The sequence below is a fragment of the Rissa tridactyla genome, chromosome 15 (assembly GCF_028500815.1).
Source record: "Rissa tridactyla isolate bRisTri1 chromosome 15, bRisTri1.patW.cur.20221130, whole genome shotgun sequence".
NCBI classification, from domain to species: domain Eukaryota; kingdom Metazoa; phylum Chordata; class Aves; order Charadriiformes; family Laridae; genus Rissa; species Rissa tridactyla.
In genome coordinates this window covers 497,505-518,394 of record NC_071480.1, presented here as the reverse complement: position 1 = coordinate 518,394, position 20,890 = coordinate 497,505, and the positions used below count along the sequence as shown (strand labels likewise).

The 20,890-nt window shown below is 40.4% G+C and overlaps 1 protein-coding gene across 1 annotated transcript; it reads left to right on the top strand.

The window, feature by feature from the left end:
• Positions 1–345: 345 nt before the first annotated feature.
• On the top strand, positions 346–15,633 carry GSG1L2 (GSG1 like 2). The gene is made up of 5 exons (XM_054222068.1): positions 346–655; positions 2,227–2,274; positions 4,605–4,757; positions 7,728–7,839; positions 12,736–15,633. The coding sequence occupies exons 1-5, from the start codon at positions 346–348 to the stop codon at positions 12,989–12,991; spliced, it is 879 nt and encodes a 292-aa protein (XP_054078043.1). The 3' UTR covers positions 12,992–15,633.
• Positions 15,634–20,890: the final 5,257 nt, after the last annotated feature.

The following is a 20,890-nucleotide window of genomic DNA, read 5'->3' as shown; positions in this document are numbered from 1 at the left end:
TTTCTCATTGCATACTGGGGTACTTCCAATGCTTCTGTGTTCTGTGTATCTTTGTTCCTGTGATTCATGGTGCAAACTATAATTTATTGTCCCACCTCCTCATATTTCTTGCACAAGACGCTACTGCCAAACAACACTGTCCTATATCTCTCCTTAATCTCTCCGGCCACATGATTGCTGGTCATGCCCATATCTCTGCTGTCTGTCTTAACTACTAAGCTGGTACAATTTTCTGAGAGGAATGAAGAATGAGATGGTAAATACAGGCAGGTGTTTCACCAGGCAGATGCATACATAGCTTTGTAAAAGGTTTTTCTGGAATAATTGCTAGTGTAGTCCTGGAGGATGCCAGATTCGGTCCCAGCTGCAGACAGACGGCAGAGAGCCTCAGCGGCGTTTTCTCTCAGTTTTCTCTCTTTAGCCTTCTCTATTACAGCATTCAGTAGCAGTTACTGGTGTGAAGGGATAAGAAAAGTTGCCAAACCTTTCTGTACAGGACAGAGCAAAGGGGATCACTGCATCCGCTTTAATAGCCCTGATGCCAACAACAGCAATGCTGTGCAATACATTTGGGAGACAGGAGATGACAAGTTCGTTGACCGAAAGTTTCATGCTGGGATTTGGTATTCCTGTGAAGAAATTATAAATGAAGAAGGTGAGTAACACCATGTAAATTTACTTCAGAAAGTAATCAGAGTTCTTCCTGCTTATTTGGTGTCACCTTCCTCTTTGCTGCAACATTGTGCATGCATTTTAAAGGAAAAAGTATCTTTAAAAAGTTGCTTTTCTCTCAGAAGAGAATCTTAGAGGGTACTACCTAATCGATTCCTAAAAAACTCTTAATAAATTCTGTAAAGAACTTTAGAGGGACAGGTTGTAGTATAGATGAAGATTTTTGTTTTATTCTTCTATTTCTTCTATCCAGAGCAGCAGGTTAATTTACTTTAACAGGAAAGTGCTTTATTTTTCTGATGTTTTTAGGCCTTTAGGCAAAAATGAACATACTTGCCTTAAATGATTGCTTATGGTCCCCTATGGGAACATAAAAGCATAGTATGATTTTTTTTATTATTTTAAAAATCATTTGAGCAATTAAATCTGTGAGATCTAAGTTATTTCATGGATTTCCTCTTAAGCACAGATATTTCTACCGTCTTACTGTGATCTCACTTTTCATAGATCAAAGCAGGAGTATTTGCACCCTGCTAAAACATAATTTGGACACTTACTAGTCACAAGTGGTGGCATTTAATTGAGCTTCACTCTGTGTACGTAAGTGTCAGTAGAATTAAATTAGTTTGCCATTAAAGAAGGCTTCTAGTTAATTCTGGATCTTTGTAGAAGGGAGTTGCTCAGCTGGTTCAAGAAATAGGGCATTTATTGTAAATCCAGATCAACGCTAAGTTTTTCCCCTTATTGTCCTGATCAGTTTACAAATGAAAACTAGAACAAAACTTCAGAGAAGTCAAATCATCTGTCGTCTGTGCTATAAAATGCAAATATTTTTGCAGTCACCTGTCCTGAAAGTCCAGTTCTAGCAGAAGGTCTTGTAAGTTATGCCATTTTTAGGGGTTAGTGTCGAAGACTGGAGCAAAACATATCTCCAAAAGATGTCTTTCAGGTGGTGATTGCTGTGGATACCGGGGCTGTTTGATTTGTGCATCTGCTATGGCGGTTCCTGTTTTCCAACTCAGTGCAGTTAGTAGCTGAAAAACTCCCCATGTATTTTCAGAGCAGAGCAGAATTAATTCCAAGAGCTTTGTTCACAGCATCTGTGTGGGGGTCAGGAGGTCACATGGGTTTGAAAATCAAAGCTTACAGAAAGAAATTGAAATCAAGCTTAGAGGAAATTTGTGTGAGCAGCAGCCTTGTTGCTGTAAGGAGAGCAGGTCTTCCTTCACAGGGCAGATGGTATGCAGGCTGCCAGTCTTCCAAAGGAATTGATCGTTTTCCCATTCTGTCTTTCACAGCTCAATTCATAGCCTTTCTCTAAGGCTCCCAGACTCTGACTCTGCCTTGAAAAAGTCTGGAAGGATTCTCTAGCTAAGTCGCAGTAGTAGGTCGGTGTTCCAGGGACTTTGTACAAACATACATCAGAAACAGTTTCTCCTGATCATTTCAGTTTGTGCTTTTATGACAGATTTTGCATTTCCTGCTTTTTATTAATCTTTTTCTTCATATCATTACAGAATACAAAATTATGTTGAATTGTTTTTTTTTTTGTAGGTGAGAAATGTAGAAGCTTCATCAGTTTGACTCCAGCTGCTGATCGAGGTAGATATGCATTTTTTTTTTAATGTGAATAAAGCTTTCCTGATCACATTTACCAATATAAATATTCTGTATTTCGATATAAAAAAAAATACTTTAATCCCACACAGGTTTTGGTCCTTTATTTAGTTTTTCAACTTCAAAATGAAGCCCACATGACTTAAAATATGAATCTATGTCTTTTGAAAACTGTCCTTTTGAATGCAAATGTTTTTTTAAATTACTTTGAATATGGGTACTGAAAGTCAAGGTTTATAAGTTTGTGTCCCCTCTCTCCTCATACCTCCTTATTCACCATCAGGAGTTTTGTGGCTTGTACCATGTGGCCTGGAGAGGGCAGAGGGACAGGCAATGTGTGAACAAGGTCAGGCAGTATGCTGAGAAGACTCAGAAGAGACGTGTTGTAGATCAAACCAATCTGGATTGTGGTCTGAATCCCCTCCTTGTACCTTACACAGAGCTGTAAGGAGTCATTTCCATTGTCCTAAAAGCAGAGTCGCCCTCTTTCTTTCGAAGAACGGTTCGTGTTCCTATAAAATATGTCTGCAGATGCTGTTAAGAGTCCACCCATCCAATATAAACCCCATCACCGATGTGGTTAGACCAATCACTTTGCAAGTGGCTGATCCAGAAAAAAAAGTCTTCCTTCTTCCCCAGAGTTTTGAAATTGCCTGTCCATGATACTGGGACTGGAGTACTTTCCTGGATACGCAATTTCAGCTCCTTGGGGAAGAAGAAAGACTCAGTATCTGAGTCCCTCTATTGCAGTTTGTCACTGTGCACAAATAATTCAAGATTTTTATGGTATAAGAAAAAAATGAGATGTGGTTCCTAGTCACACAGACACAGACCTCAGAAGGGAGGGGTGGATTATGGGCCCTGCCCTGAGAGCTCCTCACACATGAAACCACTGGTGGACATAGTGAAACTAACTCTGTGAACAGCATCGGCAAATGCCACAGGAGGTTGCAGGGTCAGATCAAGACACCTTGGTGAGCACCTAGGTAAGTGGTAACCACACTGAGCAGCTGTCCCTGGGTAATGAAATCCTGTGGAGAAACTGACTCCTGCCCCGCACAGAAGAGCGAGTTTATGTTCTGCATGTGCGTATGACTCCCGTATGCACAAAACTCAGGACACATCAGGCTCACCCCTCCCAAATTTGGGATCATATACAGGGATTTGCAAAGCTTTTGACACTGTTTCCCACAGCATTCTCCTGGAGAAACTGGCTGCTCATGGCCTGGACAGGTGTACTCTTCGCTGGGTAAAAATCTGGCTGGACGGCCGTGCCCAGAGAGTGGTGGTAAATGGAGTTAAATCCAGCTGGTGTCCGGTCACAAGTGGTGTCCCCCAGGGCTCGGTGCTGGGGCCGGTTCTCTTTAATATCTTTATCAATGATCTGGTTGAAGGGATCGAATACACCCTCAGTAAGTTCGCAGATGACACTAAACTAGGCGGGCGTGTTGATCTGCTTGAGGGTAGGTTGGCTCTGCAGAGGGATCTGGACAGGCTGGACTGATGCGCTGAGGCTAACAGTATGAGGTTCAACAAGGCCAAGTGCTGGGTCCTCCACTTGGGTCACAACAACCCCATGCAGCGCTACAGGATTGGGGCAGAGTGGCTCGAAAGCTGCCCGGCAGAAAAGGACCTGGGGGTGTTGGTGGACAGCCGGCTGAATATGAGCCAGCAGTGTGCCCAGGTGGCCAAGAAGGCCAACAGCATCCTGGCCTGTGTCAGGAATAGTGTGGTGAGCTGGACTAGGGAAGTGATCATCCCCCTGTACTCGGCACTGCTGAGGCCCCACCTCAAGCACTGCGTTCGGTTTTGGGCCCCTCACGACAAGAAGGACATTGAGGTGTTGGAGCGTGTCCAGAGAGGGGCTACAAAGCTGGTGAGGGGTCTGGAGGACAAACCTTATGAGGAACGACTGAGGGAGCTGGGGTTGTTTAGCCTGGAGGAGAGGAGGCTGAGGGGAGACCTTATCACCCTCTACAACTACCTGAAAGGAGGTTGTAGAGAGATGGGGGCTGACCTCTTCTCCCTGGTGACAAGTGATAGGACAAGAGGAAACGGGTTCAAGTTATGTCAGGGGAGGTTTAGATTGGATATTAGGAAACATTTTTTCACTGAAAGGGTTATTAAACATTGGAATAGGCTGCCCAGGGAGGTGGTGGATTCACCATCCCTGGAGGTGTTTAAAAAAAGGGTAGATGTGGTACTTAGGGACATGGTTTAGAAGTGGTTTTTGTTGGGGTAGGTTAATGGTTGGACTTGATGATCTTAAAGGACTGACTGCTTATAATACCAGTGTTGTTGATTTGCTTTTCCAGGGGTTTTATGGCTATCTATTGTAGCAGAGCTTCTGTACATCATTTTGCTTCTGACTGGAGCCATTCTTATGTCAGTAGAAATGTGCTACTACAGTTCTGTCATTGATGGGCTAAAGATCAACGCCTTTTCTGCAGTAGTCACCGTATTAGCAGGTACAGTTAAGGGTCTTGATTTATTGCATCCAGAAAATGCAACATTGATAGACTTCCACCTGAAAATTAATAACAGTGTCCAAGTTTCAAAACCATTACAATACCTATGGAGACACTGAAAATACAAGATGCAGCAAAATTTTATGAGAAATATTATTTTCAATTAATATTATATATACAATTAATATATAATTGAAATATTATTTTCAATTAATATTATATATATAATTAATATATAATTAATATTTAAATCAATCTTAGTAGGATTATTTTTTATATCTTATATTTATAGTTTTTACTATTTTAACTTCATTATTTTCATTTTATAATTTTTAATTTCATTGTCAGGTTGGTTGTCAAAGATAAAAAAGTAACATGCTCTTCCAAATAACTTGATTTTTTTTTTTATTTACAACATGTTAAGAATAAAATTAGTAATAGAGAAATTAGAATAGCACTTTTAAGAGGGAATAAAATGCAATAATTGTTAGTAGAGGATCGTTGTTAAAATTGTCTTTAATTTTCTGCACATTACTTCTTAATCCAGGGCTATTTAATCATAGGATCCTGGGCAAATTCAGTTTGGAAGAAATTTCAGAGGGCCCCTAGTCCAATCTGAGGAATCTTTTCTGAATTCAGTGTTGACTGTGTGTTGAGCAGGAGGAGGCTGGACCAGAGACTTCTGAAGCTGTCTTATAGCCTGAAGTACTCCGTGATTCTGTCTATATTATAGAATTGTTACTGAGGAATGTTACAGTAAAAACAGAAATTGTGGATAACATGAACAATGTTTCATAGAGTTACTAATTTTAGAGCCAGAAGCAATCATACTGTTTATTTACTATAATTTCTTATGGAACACATGCCACTGTGCTTCATATGGTAGGGATTGTTTCTAGTCCGAAGTGATTTATACTTGGTGAAAGTATATCTTTTAGAATAGCATCTAATTGCAAGTCAAACACCTGGCAGATGGCAAAGAATTAATCTCAAGATTGTCTATCTTTGTCAAAGTCGAAGAGTATCTCTCTTAGCTGTTAAACTTATGTCTAAATCCTTTGTAGATATAAACTAAATCTAGTTGCCCTAATCTGTAATGAAGCTGCAATTTCTCGTACAAACATGCTCTCAATTCTAGCAGACAAATGCAAATCAAAATTCAGCTACTGGAAACAGTAGCTGCATAATTCTAGCTATATTGAAAACACACAATTAAAAAAACCAGTTACGGTATTTAACCTCTGGAAAAAAAAACCCCACCACATTAAAGCTAGTGTTTTATTTCTCAGTTCCCTCAGTCTTTAGCTCAGACCTAATAAAATCCTAAAATGTATGTTCTAATTTGTGCAGAACATGGTGACTTAAAAGAATCACAGTATGAAGTTTTCTGACTATAGCTATGTAGGTTTATAATGTGTTATAATATATAATGCATCTCTTGACTCTACAGACATTATTACTCAATTTGTGTTTCCTCTTAAATACATGTGCATTGCTAGTTAACCACACTGCTACAAAATACACATTCTTGATACCACTATCCTGTTGCTCTCAGTGGGCTTTAATGAAAATGAACATTGGCAAACACCCATATATGATTACGCTTTCCTTTTATATCTATATTAGCGACATTTTCACCATTTCTCAGGCACCAAACTGCCCCGATGCTACTGCCAAAATGTTGAGCCTGACTCAGAATTTAATCCTTGTACAAGAGCAAAGAGGAGAGCTCCAGCACAGGAGCTCAAATTCACACTCCAGTTTTATGCATTTCTAGGCACCCAGACTAGAGGATTCAAAAATGGCTACGACATACCATGAGAGATGGACAATTGGCCTCCATTCTCTAATAGCCACGTGCATAGTCAAACAATTTTCTCCAAACAGTTTATTAAGGAATGTGCTGCCAGGGTGCCAGCTAACTACCAAAGGCTGTGTTTCACAGCATGAAGCCTCTTGGCTCTGTGCTACATAGGAGGGCTCTCCTAATAGCCTGTTGATGATGGTTCAGGCAATACCAGTATTTCAGGGAAGTCCATTTCCCAGTGATTACTGAAGCCAGGTCATTGTTAACCCTGAGGACATGTCCTAGATTGAGAGATACTGTGTGCTAGCTAGCTAGTTTTGTAAGAATTCATGAAACAGACCTACTTCAGGAACACCTGACAAATTGGGTCTTGTAGGTTTGGTGGCGGACCATCTATTCTGAGAAGCTGATGTGTTTTAGACAGTTGGGATATCAGTTGATACTGAAAGGGCATTTGTGGATTTGTAAATGAAGCTGGAAACAAAAACAATAGATGTTCACAGGGAAGTTCACTACTGGAAGACAAAATGCCTAGGGAAAACAGGTACTCTTAGGATTAGGCAGCAGCCTAGTAGCACTTCTGAAAATTAGATTATTTAATATAATCCTTCTTCAAAATCTGGATTTTTAATCTGCTTTTTAATGACCATTAAGTGTTTATTCACATTTTCATTCACCTACATAACACTGATGAATCTGTCTGCATTTAAGGCATTGGGAAAGGGCATGCCTTCGAAAAATCTTTCCAGTAGGTAATATTGGGAATAGGTAACAGTGGGAAACATGTCCTGTGCAATGCAACTGCGCGGTACTTTGTTGTAATGTCTGATCCCTGCTTAGGGTTGAATTACTAAGAAGTTTTCAGAGGATGAGAGCCAGCCAACTTGTTGCCTTTTAAAATCTATGGGCTGCATGTCCCGTTGTTCCCTTAGATTCCTCTAGCATACAGAGTAGGTGTCAAGGAACTGTTTTAGTGATTGCATTGGCAAATACACAACACATAAATACACTCAGATTATGAAGTCTAGTATTTTAGTGTGATTTATATGATTCAGATAGTTCATAAAATAATCTTCAGGAGCTCAAGGGATAAATGCAAAAAGTTGACAAAGAATGTCCTCAATTTACATTTTCTAATGTTCTTATGATATTATATTTTTTAGGTCTTCTGGGCATGGTTGCTCACATGATGTACACAACTGTATTTCAAATGACTGTAAATCTTGGTCCTGAAGACTGGAGACCTCACACATGGGATTATGGCTGGTCCTATTGGTACCTATTTGTTTATATTTGCTTCTTCTATTACATTTCCGTCACTTGACCTTATGTTCAATTAATGTATACCTAATTTATCAGGAATAGGTCTACATTATTTCCCTCCTGGGGATGCAGTTTAGTAACCAGCTGTTTTTCTCCAAATTCAGTTTTCTTAGCATAGGATGTATAAACTTGTGAGTTTTGCATCTGCCATCCTTTAGACAGTACAGAGACCTCCAACTGCTCTGCACCAAGCAGAGGTTCTTCTCCACACACATCAGACCCAGATTTAGTACCCTCCTCTTCCGGGATAACTGCCTTGTGTAAGTTGTTTAAATCTCTGACAGCTTTAGCCATTTAGGTCAAATTTTTCCTTATCAGAGATATGTTTCATATTGTTGTATCTGGAATTTCATAAAAGATGGTTCAAATTTTTGAAAACAGACTTAGGTAAAAACACATTATTTTTGCCCTGTATATAATTGCAACATATCCTCTAAGGAGATCTAGCGAATTCATTAAAAGTGCTGTTCAGATGATTTTTTGAAAATCCATCAATTCTGATCAATACAAGCATTTGAATGTTTAAGTGCTGGAAATTGCTATTTCCCCAACTGTGAATGTGAAAACGAATAGGAACAACCGTATTAAGTTAAATCAAAAGTCAATATTTTGAGTCAGTAGAGCAGAGCTCAGACTGATTGTTTCCTCCATACGTGCTCGGACAGCCAAGATCACAGCTCATTGTCACTCATTCTTGTTGCTCTTTCTACTTTTATTGTACCATTATTGAACCAGAGCTTATAGCTGCACACAGTCTTTATCATGAAGACTCACTAGGGATTTTTGCGGTGAAATAAGGGTTTCTTTTATCTTTTGTGCTGTTACTTTTCACCTTCCTAATAACAGATCTCATTTGAACATCACCGTACATTGCTCCTTCCAGAAATCTGCATCTTTTCAGGGGTCTATTTCCCAGGCAGCAACAGTTTGAAGCTATTGTTACATGTGTATATGTGGAGATGTTTGTCCAGTGCTTTTGGAGCACTGAACAGTGGGCCGGGTCAGTACTTCCAAACTGGAGATTAGCCAGATCATGACAAATTATGTATTTTATCCTGTTTGTCCAGCAGATGAGGTGTCCCAGCACCCACATGTCACCTACTTGCTCAAAGTGGAAAGGGTGTTCCCCCTTCTGTCAAAAAGAACTGGTCTGAGAAGGCCCAATACCAAGTACCCAGACAACACCCCGGGCAATGCCCAGGTTACTACTTAGTTGCTACTGTCCAAGGGCTGCTTGGATACCCTCAACAGGTATCATAGGAGCTGTGCAGCATCCTCAAATAGTGCCTTCTTTCCTCCCTTCAGACTTAAATACTTTTTGCTTCTTTGACTCTCGCTGCTTCTGTTCCTTCATGTTTTTGTTCTTACAGTATTAATTTGGTTTTCCTGGCTTGGGGCTCTGGTCTCTTTTCTGGGAGGCCTCTCCATTTCTTTCATGAATGGGATTAGCCCTGTTTTACTCTAATATCAGTCAGAACAGTGAACAGTGGAAAGAGGAAGGGTTTGTTTCCTTTGTTACTTCCCCCTTCTTATGGGAGTGGAAACAGAAAACTACAGACTGGTACTGAGGACCCTGTTCCTTCCATTCCATCCCACTGGGAGGAGAAGAAAAACACTCAAATCACTGTCACTGTTGCTGTTACTGGCACAATTCCATTGATGCCACTATTGCCACCATGGTCATGTTCAACACTGATGTCATCATTGCTGTCACTACAGCCAGCCTCCTCCTGAGCACCTGGACTTTCATCATGTGGCATGCACTCAGGAATTGAGGATTTCATGGCTGTCTTTTAATGACTCAGTGCAGCCTGGACCACTGAATGCCCAAAGAAATGCTTCTACCAACATAAGACTTTCCAAGCCATCAGTACCTGCATACAGGAAGACATTGAGGAGAATGGTGTGTGTGGTGCCTTTTTTCTATCAATTGCATGCTCTATCTTTCTATCAAGATTCACTTCCTTCTTTCCTTTTCTCAGCATAAATGGCACCTACATCACCCTGTTTGATAGTAATCTAAAAATAAAGCAAGCCATACATACAGGTGCCTCACTCACTCCTCCCAGCTGTCTCTGTTGGTTCCTTTCCTCTCATCTCCTTTCATATATAATAATAAAGTTGTCTCACTTCTGATAGCCTACATTTGCACCTCCCTTCCTGTCGTATGAGCCCTCATCTTTAGCCTCCCTTAGCTGCTCTCATTGAATGCATATGAGAATCTCATCTGGTTGTAAGAGAGGAAGGATGCTGAAGCTATTTGTCTTTTACAAGAGGAAAGAGAACAGATGCCAAAAAAAGGGGCATTAATGATTATAACTGACACTCCCTTTCTAATTACCTCAGCACCCAATTGTGGCCAACAGTGTCACCAAGACCATGAAAGGGGCATGGGCAGGCAGAGGCACAGGCAAAGACTTTGTTACTTTTTCATTGGAACTTACAATCATCTCCTTAGTAGCCAAAGAAAACAAAGAATTGGACTCACAGCAGTGGCTTTTCATCACAATCACCAGACCTAGTAGAGCAGCTATTCCTGCAAGAACTACTGAGCCTCTATCACGCATCTTCTACCTACCAAAGTTCCCCTACTTCCTCACATCCAGCTGCTGTGAATAGGGTTTTTTTCCACCCGGCCCAGGAAGCATGAACACCTTTCTTCTTCCTTTGCAGTGCTGTAATTGCTAATGATGGGTAGACTCACTCTGTGGTATCCCTGAACATCTCTTCAATATATCCCTCCATATTTCTCTTTTCTCATCTTCAGCAGCTTTCCTGGAGGTTGAAAGATATTTCTGTCATTGGTCATTCTCTCACTCTCCCTGTGTTTCTCAGATTGAGGCATCTTCACATCAAGAGACAGCACTTTCTCTCTAAAGACGTGCCCTGTACTAAATTCCCATAACACACCTCATATGGGATACTCCATGCAGTAAAAGGAAAACCCATATTCCAGCCGAGCTTCTATTGGCATTTCCCTTATGCAGATGAATGACTGGTGGCTTTAGTTTGCTTCCTTGTTGAGTTGACCTCTTTGATTTCCCTCTTGTCTTTTGTCTCTGGGCAGAATTCAAATTTAATGGTCTCCTTCTTGAAGCTGAATTTCCATGGCAGTCTAACTGCCCTTTACTCTCTGGCTCTCTCGGTGACAAGACTTTGCTCACTTCCTTCATCAGTTCTCTCTACTCAGGTGGGTGACTCCTCATTTTTTCCAAATTTTTTATGGAAAAGCAAAATTTCTGTCAAAAACTTTGAAGAATCACACTGACATCCTTCTTGTATTGTCAAAGGAAAACATTTATTTCTGTCCTTTGTTTTTTCTCTTTTAACACGTTATTGGTCCACAAGAGAATCTGCTCATAAGAGATTAATTTCTTTCAGTCTTTGCTAAGAGGCCTTTATAGAAACTTTCTTGAAATCAGTTTCTTTCTCTTACATTATTGAGTCCATCAAACAGGCTTCAACAGATGGATTAGAAAAAGCATCCTCAGCAAAAGCTGTGCTTCATAATATCAGTTCTATCAATTCATCTACTAATGCTACCAATTCATCTACTAATGCTACTGTGCTTCAGTTATTCAGCCAAAAATGCCTACTATGTGAGTCAGGACTACTGCAGACCTGACACCACTTCTCTACCTTGGTTGGCTTGATCCATAGGTTATATACCACCATAGGTAGGCCTGCTGTCCCATTCTTGCTCCATTCACATGGGGAGGTAAATCTGTCTGCTTCTGGTGATTTTCCCCTATTCTTGCTATCTCTTTGTTATAAGAGCTCTTCTGCATCTCCCCACATTTGAGAGTTAGTCAGGGTGTAGTTTGACTGACTTTGGGAGCAAAGATAGCTTAAGCTACTCCTCTTCTTCCTGCTTCTAGGAAGTTCTCAATATATCAAGAATACCCTCAAATTCTGTCAACACATCTCGTTGTCTGATCACCCTGGAAACCAATCCTGGCTAAAAATAATGCTAAACAAAAACCAAACCAAAAAGGAGTTATTTAAAAACCTAAATGAGTTTGTTGAAGTACAGCAAAGACGTGGGAACAAACAGCTCTGAGGGAGTGGAGAGATAAGCAGGAGATTCTTAAACTGATTTCTCCACCAAAGTACATGTTTTGTTAGATAATCATGACTTTGCCACATTAAGAAAGGCTCTGATGAGTAAGGTCTCCACTGTGAATGCCAATTCATTCCACTGTGGCCATATTTTTACATGCTACTTTTACATTGCCCACTCAGTAGTCTGGAAGAGTCACACATTTTTAGTAAATTGTACCTCAACATAATTTTTTAGTTCTGTCTTCTCATGGTTATACTTTTAACATTTCAGGGTTCATATTCTTTTCTCTCCGTTTAGTCATGACCTGTATTTTCTCAGGAATGCATTTCAGTGCTCTAAGCCTGCTTTAGTCAGCTATTTAATTGTGCCTTCTCTTTTATTTTTAACCCTTTTTAGATAGCTGGCATACATTTTTCTCAGTGTCACCTGTGAGACCTGTAGTCTCAATAACTGCACCTTTTATTTTTTATGCATCTTCATTTTTTTATAGTTTCTCTTTCTGATATTAAGCTTTAAGTAGTAGCATAAACAGAGGAATTGGAGGTAGGGTTTCATTAAACAGGAATTTTAAATGTGAATGTTATAACCAATATGTAGAGGTCAACTACATAAGTCAGGTATGTGGATGGTCATTAACCAAAAATCTTTCTTCCTCCCCCACCATGCTCCTATTTCCCTAATATACACCAATGCAATTACATGTATGTAGTATTTTCAAAAATAAAATTGAAGGACTTGGATATGAGAATGTTCTGCTAATTTCTGATAAACCTTTTTGTTTATAGCCTCGCATGGGCCTCCTTCGCTTGCTGTATGGCTGCAGCTGTCACCACTGTTAACAAATATACAAAAACTATTTTGGAATTCAAGCACAAAAGAAAAATGCTGGAAAGGAGTTTAAAGATTAAATACAAGTTTCCTGCTCATACAGCTCCAGAGAAAGCTTGCAATGTGTATGTGAACTCTTTTCACAACTGTACAGAGGATCCTGTACACCCAATAAAAGGCTTGTGTCACCTGGCCACTATTTCAGTTCTGTAAATCTGAACTGTATCTCAAAGCATCCTGTAAATCATAATGATAGATCAAAATGAAGCAGTATTAATTAATAAAAATGTATATTTGTGTAGCATTACTTAATTTTCTTAATAAAGAAATGATATTTCCATGGATGTTTCAAGGAGGTCTTAGTATTGGAAAAGTAGATCTGGGTGTCTCAGTTCAGAAAAAGACAGTGACACAGGCCCTCCACTGCTCTGATTTTTAAGCAGTCTGTAATGCTAATATAAAGCATGTGAGTTTGTTAGAATTTCAGATCATTATGGATTTCCACCCTAATTCTTTATTGAGAAGACTAAAAAATCCCATCCCAAAACCAAAACCCAAAAAGAGCAGAGCAGCAAATAAGGCATCCCATACATGGTGCGTGGCTTGAATGATTTGTTTGCTAGTAAAGGTATAATCTCTCCAAGAAAATGTGTGTACTACAGGTTATTATTCAAGAGTTTCACCATATGCATAGTGGTAAGATTTCCTGTGAAAGAAAGGCTAATAGAGGGAAGAGACTTTCAATGTAAATACTGCTCATTTAAAAATGGCTAGGAAGGCAAACAGAAATCTGGAATCACGTCTACATGGTTATAGACAGCACACAACTCACCTATGAAATTCTGTATGTATCATTCTGACAGCAGTGTCATAAAGAATCAAAATTTAATTTGTGATTGTTATACAGGAAGAATAATCTACAATAACGTTAAAGATGGGAAAGCAGAAATCATTATGATCTTCATAGATCAGGAATATGCAGCTGCTCCACTCTGAGGATCAACGTGGAACTTCCCCATGGAACTGAGCCATGTGTGCCGACTCTGTTGGACACCAGTTTTTCTTCATTGTTTTATGACTCCTCCCGCTACTGAGCCCACTAGGAAACATACTTGTGAACGCTGGGTGGCAGAGGCCTTACACAGTATACCGAGCAGCTCTGGGCTTTAGAAAAATCACAACACTTTTTTTCAAGCAAAACAATCCTAACATAAATATAGGCTGAACTTGTTATGCCAGCAGGATCCATAGTAGATCAGTTTATGACTAGTGATAAGGTGGAGCTGATAATAGAGTAGCACAACTGAAAACAATACACTCAGAAGGAAACCATGGGCCATTAGTGGCAAGAGAGGGAAACTGAGAGACAATAAGGTGAGATAGCAAAGCAACATATAAGCTGATCTCCTCAGAAAAGAGGTGGTGGGTGGTGGAAAGCCCACCAAGGGGTGGCAGGCACCTGTGCCCAGCCTCCACCTGCTAGGTAACTAGTCCTTGGGAGTTCCATGAGCTCAGGACAGGCAGTTTGTGGTCAGAATGCAGGCAGGGGCCTCAGACGCTACTTGGACTGTTGCTGGCTGTTGGTACTTGCAATTTGTGCAACAGTTCTGGGCTCTGCTTCTAGTTCTTCTTGGAGCAAGTTCAAGGCTCCTCAGATCCAGGTTGCAGGTGGGAAAAGCTGACTGCCAGTCAGGGACTTTCAAGCACTTGCGCAACGAGTGCTAGAGAGAGAGCTATATGACCGCTGGCCTGCAAGCCTAGGGCCCAGAGCATTGCTCTTCAAAGCAGCAGAAACTCTGCTGAAGGTGGTGTGTGAGCGCTTAGCATTGGTGGTGACATGTTAGTGGGCATTGGCCCTGCCACCACCTGGAGCAGCTGTCACAGGCACAGCAGAGGTCTTGGCCCATGCTGGGCTCCCAAGGAAGGATACAACTCTCTGGGTCTGGGGCTACAGGTAGTGCCTGGGCCCACTTGCTGAAGCGGGAGCAGGTGAAGGCAGCATCCTTACCTGTAGAAGGTGTATTGTGACTGAGAAGCTCTATTGGAGTTTAGGAGCTGTGGTAGGAGGTGAGAAGGCTGCATAGCACAAGGGATGATGAAAAAGAGATTGACAAGATCTTCACAGAGGCACTGCAAAGATGAGAGCCTGAACCCCTGTAATGCACAGAAAGAAGAGCAGCCAGAGACTGTGCTCACTGGAGACTCACAGGTCCAGGAACGTTGGATGTTGTGGCTTCCAGCAAGAGGAGGACGACTCTTTCTCCACTGCCAGATCCAACACTGCAGAATATTTTTGGTCTCTGGCAGCAGGCAAGAGCCAGCAAGCTCTGGCTGGGGAGCGTTCAGAGCCAGCTGAGCCTGAAGCATGAGCAGAATCAGGGGAGCACAGCAAGTGACAGTAGTGGGAGGCTATGTCCTGCAGGGTCTGGATGCCACTATCTGGTGACCTGACTTGCTATCCAGGAAGGTTTGATGTTTGTTGTGGGCTTAGATCTGAGGTGTTTCAGGGAGACTGCTGAAGACTGTCCAGCCCTCAGACTGTGATTCCATGTTGATTGTCAATGTACACACCAAGGATACTATCCAGAAGACTCGGAGTATGTCAAGAGTGACTGTATGACTCTGGGGGGCGGGGGGAAGGTGTGTTCATGAGGGCCCAGGTGGTGTTCTCATTAATCCTGCAAGAACAAGGCTTGGGAGTAGGGCATGGATCCTGTGGGTCAACTGTGCACAGCTGGTCCTGGTCACAGGGCTTGGACAACCATAGGTCTCTCTCAGAGGATGAGGAACTGCTGGGAAGAAACAGGGTCTACTTGGCAAAGCTGGACAAAAGCACCTTTGTGGCCAACCTGTCAAGAAATACTTTAAACTAAGAATAATGGAGGAGTGACATTTTTGTCGTGAGGTAGAAGTCAACAGTGATGCAAAGCAAAAGGAGCAAGGTGACAGGAAAAAATGAGACCTCAGGAATGATAAAACAAGGTCAAGAAAAACCCACATAAAGTGTCTGTACACAAACACAGACAGCCTAGGAAAAAAGTGTGAGGAACTAGATCTCAGCATGCAGTCGATGATCTGCAATATCATTGGAATAAGAGATGTGGTTGCACAATTGGGCTGCTGTGATTGCTGAATATTAACTCTGTGGAGAAGGACTTGGGGATCTTCTTGAACTCAGACCACAGCAAGCTGAAAATGTGTCTGACTGAAAGAAAGCCAACAGCATCTTGGGCTGTATTAACAGAACATACCCAGTAGATCCAGGGACGTGATTATTCCTCGCTGCTTAGCACGCATTAGATGACACATACTGTGTCCGGTTTTGGGCTCCACAACACAGGAAACAGAGGAACAAAGTGGATTAGCTTCAACAGACAGCCACTAAGATAGAGAGGGGGCTGGAGCACATGTGATATTAGAAAAGGTTGAGGCTTTTTCTGCCTGCAGAGGAGACTTCAGAGGGACCTAAAGACCCTCGATATCTACAATGTCTAGCAGTCCTCCAGTTTCTACAAGAACTTTATTTATTACATGAAGCCAGACTTTTCACGTGTGGATGGCAGGAAAATAAGAGGCACTGGGCACAGGTTCAGATAAGAAAGGCTTGTACTGGATATGAGAAACTTTCCCATCACGAGGACTGTCAAGCAGTGAAACAGGCTGCCCAGAAGAGGCTGTACAGTCTTCCTGCTTGGAGGTTTTCAAGACCTGACTAGGTAAAGACCTGAACAACCTGGTCTTACCTCATAGCTGATAGGAGAATGGGCCTCCTGAGGTACCTTCCCACTTGAGTTATCCTACAATCCTTCCCGTGCTGCCTCCCGAAAATTGAATCTCATATTTTGAAATATTTTTTTTCTGTTCTTTTTAGTACTGTTTGTTTCTTTCTGTATACTTCAAAGACTAAATGAGCCTTTATTTTCAAAGTTCAAGTTTTGATGGTCTACCTAGTAGCAGAAATTCCTTCTCGTCATCCTATATTTTCCTACAATCAGCTGTTCAATCCTGTCCTATAACAGCATCTGACTGTGTACAATTTAAAATTAGCATCAGAATTTCTTCATGCTTTGCATGTCCTGTGAAGATAAGATGTTATATGCAGTCCACTAGCTTTATAATTGATTAATTTATGGTCGTTGTGCACCAGCACTTCATTCATATGAACTTTAGAAAGAGCAATTAACATAGTATTCTTCTTACTAATTTAGCATTTAGCCTATTCCCAGCTTCTAAACACTCATGAACAATTTACAAACAAACAAAAAACCAAACAAATGTAAAGTGGCATCTTTGAATAGTGACTGGGGTAGACTGTGTCCTGCCAGCAGACACCTTATTGCACAGAGCACTGTGGGACTCGCCAAAGGATGTCAGTCAGGTATTTATACCCAAAGTCATCTGGTATCTTCAGCAGGGTTTGTTTGATTATATGTTTTAGTCTGCCTAACTTGTCTGCAGTTTCATTAATTTTCAACATTTTCAGCATTTTGTATTTATCAAATTTTTCCAACCAATGGGAAAACTGACAAAATCACATTCTCTGTCTGGGGGAATATCTAAATTATCTTGGCTGGAGACCAAATGTAAGACTAACATATACCTATAGTCTCACACAGAATTATAGAATAATTTAAGTTAGAATGTACCTCTGGAGATTTCTGGTCTAACCTCCCCTCTCAAAGCCAGACCAATTAGATGAAGTTGCTTGGAGCCTTAAGAAGTTGGATTTTGATCATATTCAAGAAGTGAGATTTCCTGACCTCATTGGCAACCTGTCCCAATGCTTGATTACTGTAATTGTTGGGGGGGGGGGGGGGGGAAGAGTTCTTAATATCCAATCAAAATTTCATGTGTTCTGATTTGCGTCCATTACCTTTTTTTCTTCCACTGTGCACTCATAAGAAGAGTCTGGCTCCATCTTCTCTACACCACCCCGCAAGGTAGCTGTAGATAGCAAAAAGATTTCCCCTTTCATCTTTAAAAAAGTATGTCTTTATTCATTATAGCATACACAGTATTCTGACACTGCCACCCTCAGTTCTGCAGTTGAAAAAAGCAGTTGCTGGAGAGTTTGGTGTCCACTCTGGTAGAAGTAGTCTCAGTCCCTTGACCAGAACACAAAATCTTGATTCCTTCTACTTGTTTCACATATTTCTTTGTGATAGAGATGTTTCTAACATCTTCACTGATAAAAAAAATATTTCTGATTCCATCTGACTTTCTGCTTTGCTTCCTTTATAGTAACTGTAGTCTCTTTGCAATAGATTTTTGCCTATCTCATGTTGTTCACGGGTGTCACTGATGAATTTCCACCTCATCCGGGAACATACTTGGTTGGTGCCTACAAGATTTTGAAAAGATCTAATTCAAGTGCCTCAGTTTTTTTCTTAGCCTGCAGTTTATAAATGCAGACTGGTAGTCTCTACCATATGCTCTTTCCTCAGGATTGTTTCTCGCACTTGTTTGCACTTGTATAAAGTGGTGTAGCAGACAAGAGCTTTTAAATAATTGTGCAATAGGGCTCCCATCCTGATCAATTCTTAAATCTCAAGTGGTCTGCTTTTCTAACAAGCTCTAACCATTCAAGAAATTATGTCTTCTGCTGGATGTCTAATAAACAAATTCAGCTGATGAAGTGCAAAACTTCTCATCATTTGCAACCCATGATTTCATATTCTGTCCCTTATTTTAATTTTTAACTCCCAGTTTGTAGACATCAATAATTCTGGGGTAAGTCCTGGAACCACATTATTTGAAAGCCGGGGGGGAAAAAAAACCAACAAAAAACTCATCAAATAATGTGTCATTTTTATTCCAGTTCATTTGACCCAATCTATCTTGATGAATGTGCCATCTCAGTAAACTTCAGATGCCTGTGGCACAGATATAAAGGTCTACAGTTGTGCTGGTTGCCTGGAGTCCAGTGAAATGAGAGAAATGAGCTCTTCTAGGATACAATTCATGTTATCCTAAACTAGTCAGATAAATCACAAGTTATAGGCACCTGTTTCTTTCCACTGCTTAAGAAGGGGATCTGGAAGGTTAGCTTTGGGTAAGCTATATCTAGGAGACATGTCTAAAATTAGACAAGAGTGTCCTCACTTCTCAGACTTCCCAGTCGTAGCATTTTTTTAAATTCTTCCTTACTTCAAGGACCCTTGCGTCCAGCAATGTCAATTTTCTTGGCCAACACCAAGAAATAGTTGATTTCAGCACAAAAAATGCAGCTCACATCAAAAGAAAATTATGTGCCCTTTAGACATGTGAGAAGCTTAAAAAAATTAAAGGAGCTGTAGATTAATATCTTTCTCCTTTGACTTCTACAACTAAATCTGCAGGCCTAGTTTTGTCCTCATTTATAAAAGTTGGCATTATTAAGGAATCTACATAGATTAAAATGTGGCTGAGTGAGGCTCACAGAAAATATCTCTTAATGAACTCATCTCGTATTATTTCTTATTATCATAATATTTTTTATATGCAACATATATCTACAGGTATTTAGACAGTGAGGCAAAGATGGACAAATGAAACAGAAAACTTCAGATTAAATAATAGATTTCCCTGGAGGAAAGATATTACTTCAGAAATACCAGTGGAGAAACCTCATTCTCAATATGAGAAAAAAACACAGAATTATAGAAAAGTGTGACCCATTTAAAAGGTCACCTAATCCTTCTTTGCTTTTGGCAGGATAAACTAAAGCTACATTGATTTTTTACAGATGTTTATAAATCTCTTCTCTAAAGCTTCCAAAGACAGGCATTCTAAAATTTCTGTGGCAATTTATCCTTTGTACTTAACTATTCTTAACACAAAATTCTTTCCCTGTAAATCTCCTTTGCAGTATTTTTAGCACATTGTCCTACTACAGCAGAAATGGAGAACAGTTTAGTTCTATCCTCTTGGCAGTACATTTTAGGTATTTGAAAATTGTTTAAGTATAACTTTCTTCTAGATTAAAATACATCCATTCTTTAAAAATTTCTTGAGAGACTGCAGGTGCTATTTTACCTTTGTCACTCTCACTGCTTTTCACTGTGGTTTCTTAAACTGTTCCACATTTTAAAAGTAACATGTTCAAAACCAATGAAGAATTTCTCCTGATATCTAGAAAGTGCAAAATGGAGCAGAAGGATTATTCAGCTTATTTGAGCATGCAATCCACTTGTTTTTACAACAAAGCAAGACAATGTTGATTGATGTTTAGCTGTGACTTCCTATGATTCTCTGATCTTTTTCTGATTAAATTACCCAGTTATTCCTCATCTTGTTTTTGTGGAGCTGCAAAGGAATGGTCTGTTGCTGAGGTACAGACAAAAGTACAGCTGAGAACACTGCGAAAGCCCATTTGTTTGAGGGAGTTCTGATGAGGAGAAAGAAGATTTTGAACAAAGTGGATGTTTGACTTTGCAGTTAAGGTATAGCCATTCAAATAGCAATAAAAGCCCAAAGCTACAACAGAAAATAGGTGGAGCTCCAGAAGGTACTGCAGGAACTGGCTACTTCTCACTAGTTGAGAACTACTTCCCTGAGCGAGGTAGATGCATGCATGTTTCTTGAAGCCAAACCAATGGAGTTGGAAAAGGTTAATGCCCATGCAAGTTGATAACCATGTTTTTCTTTGCACTGAGAATTCTTTTCATATTTGGTGATTCTTACTGATAGAAAGAGGTAAATAAGTGCAGCTGGTGTTGACAGTTGTATAAGCAATGGGACTTGTAGCAGCAAGAGGAGTTTGGTTGCACACTTTGTGAGTAGGTATGTCCTTTGTAGGTATCCTGCAAACAAGGCATTTTGATGGTGCCTGCAAAAAAGCAGGTGGTCATCATCTCTATGAGTACTGATGTCACAAGAAAGGCCAGGGAAGGGCTTGGGAGACAGGATTTAAGCTCTTAGATGTAAAACTGAAGATCAGGACACCCTTGCATTAGCTTTTTTATATTCTGGTTCAACTCACTGGATGAGACAAAAAGGGGGTAAGTCCTCAGCATGAACTGGGAAAACGTGATAGGGAAAAGAATCCTTGAATGACTAGGAGTGAGAGAATTTGGGGAATATATGGAATTTACACAATTGACATGAGTAATGGCCACAGTCGTGATGGACATG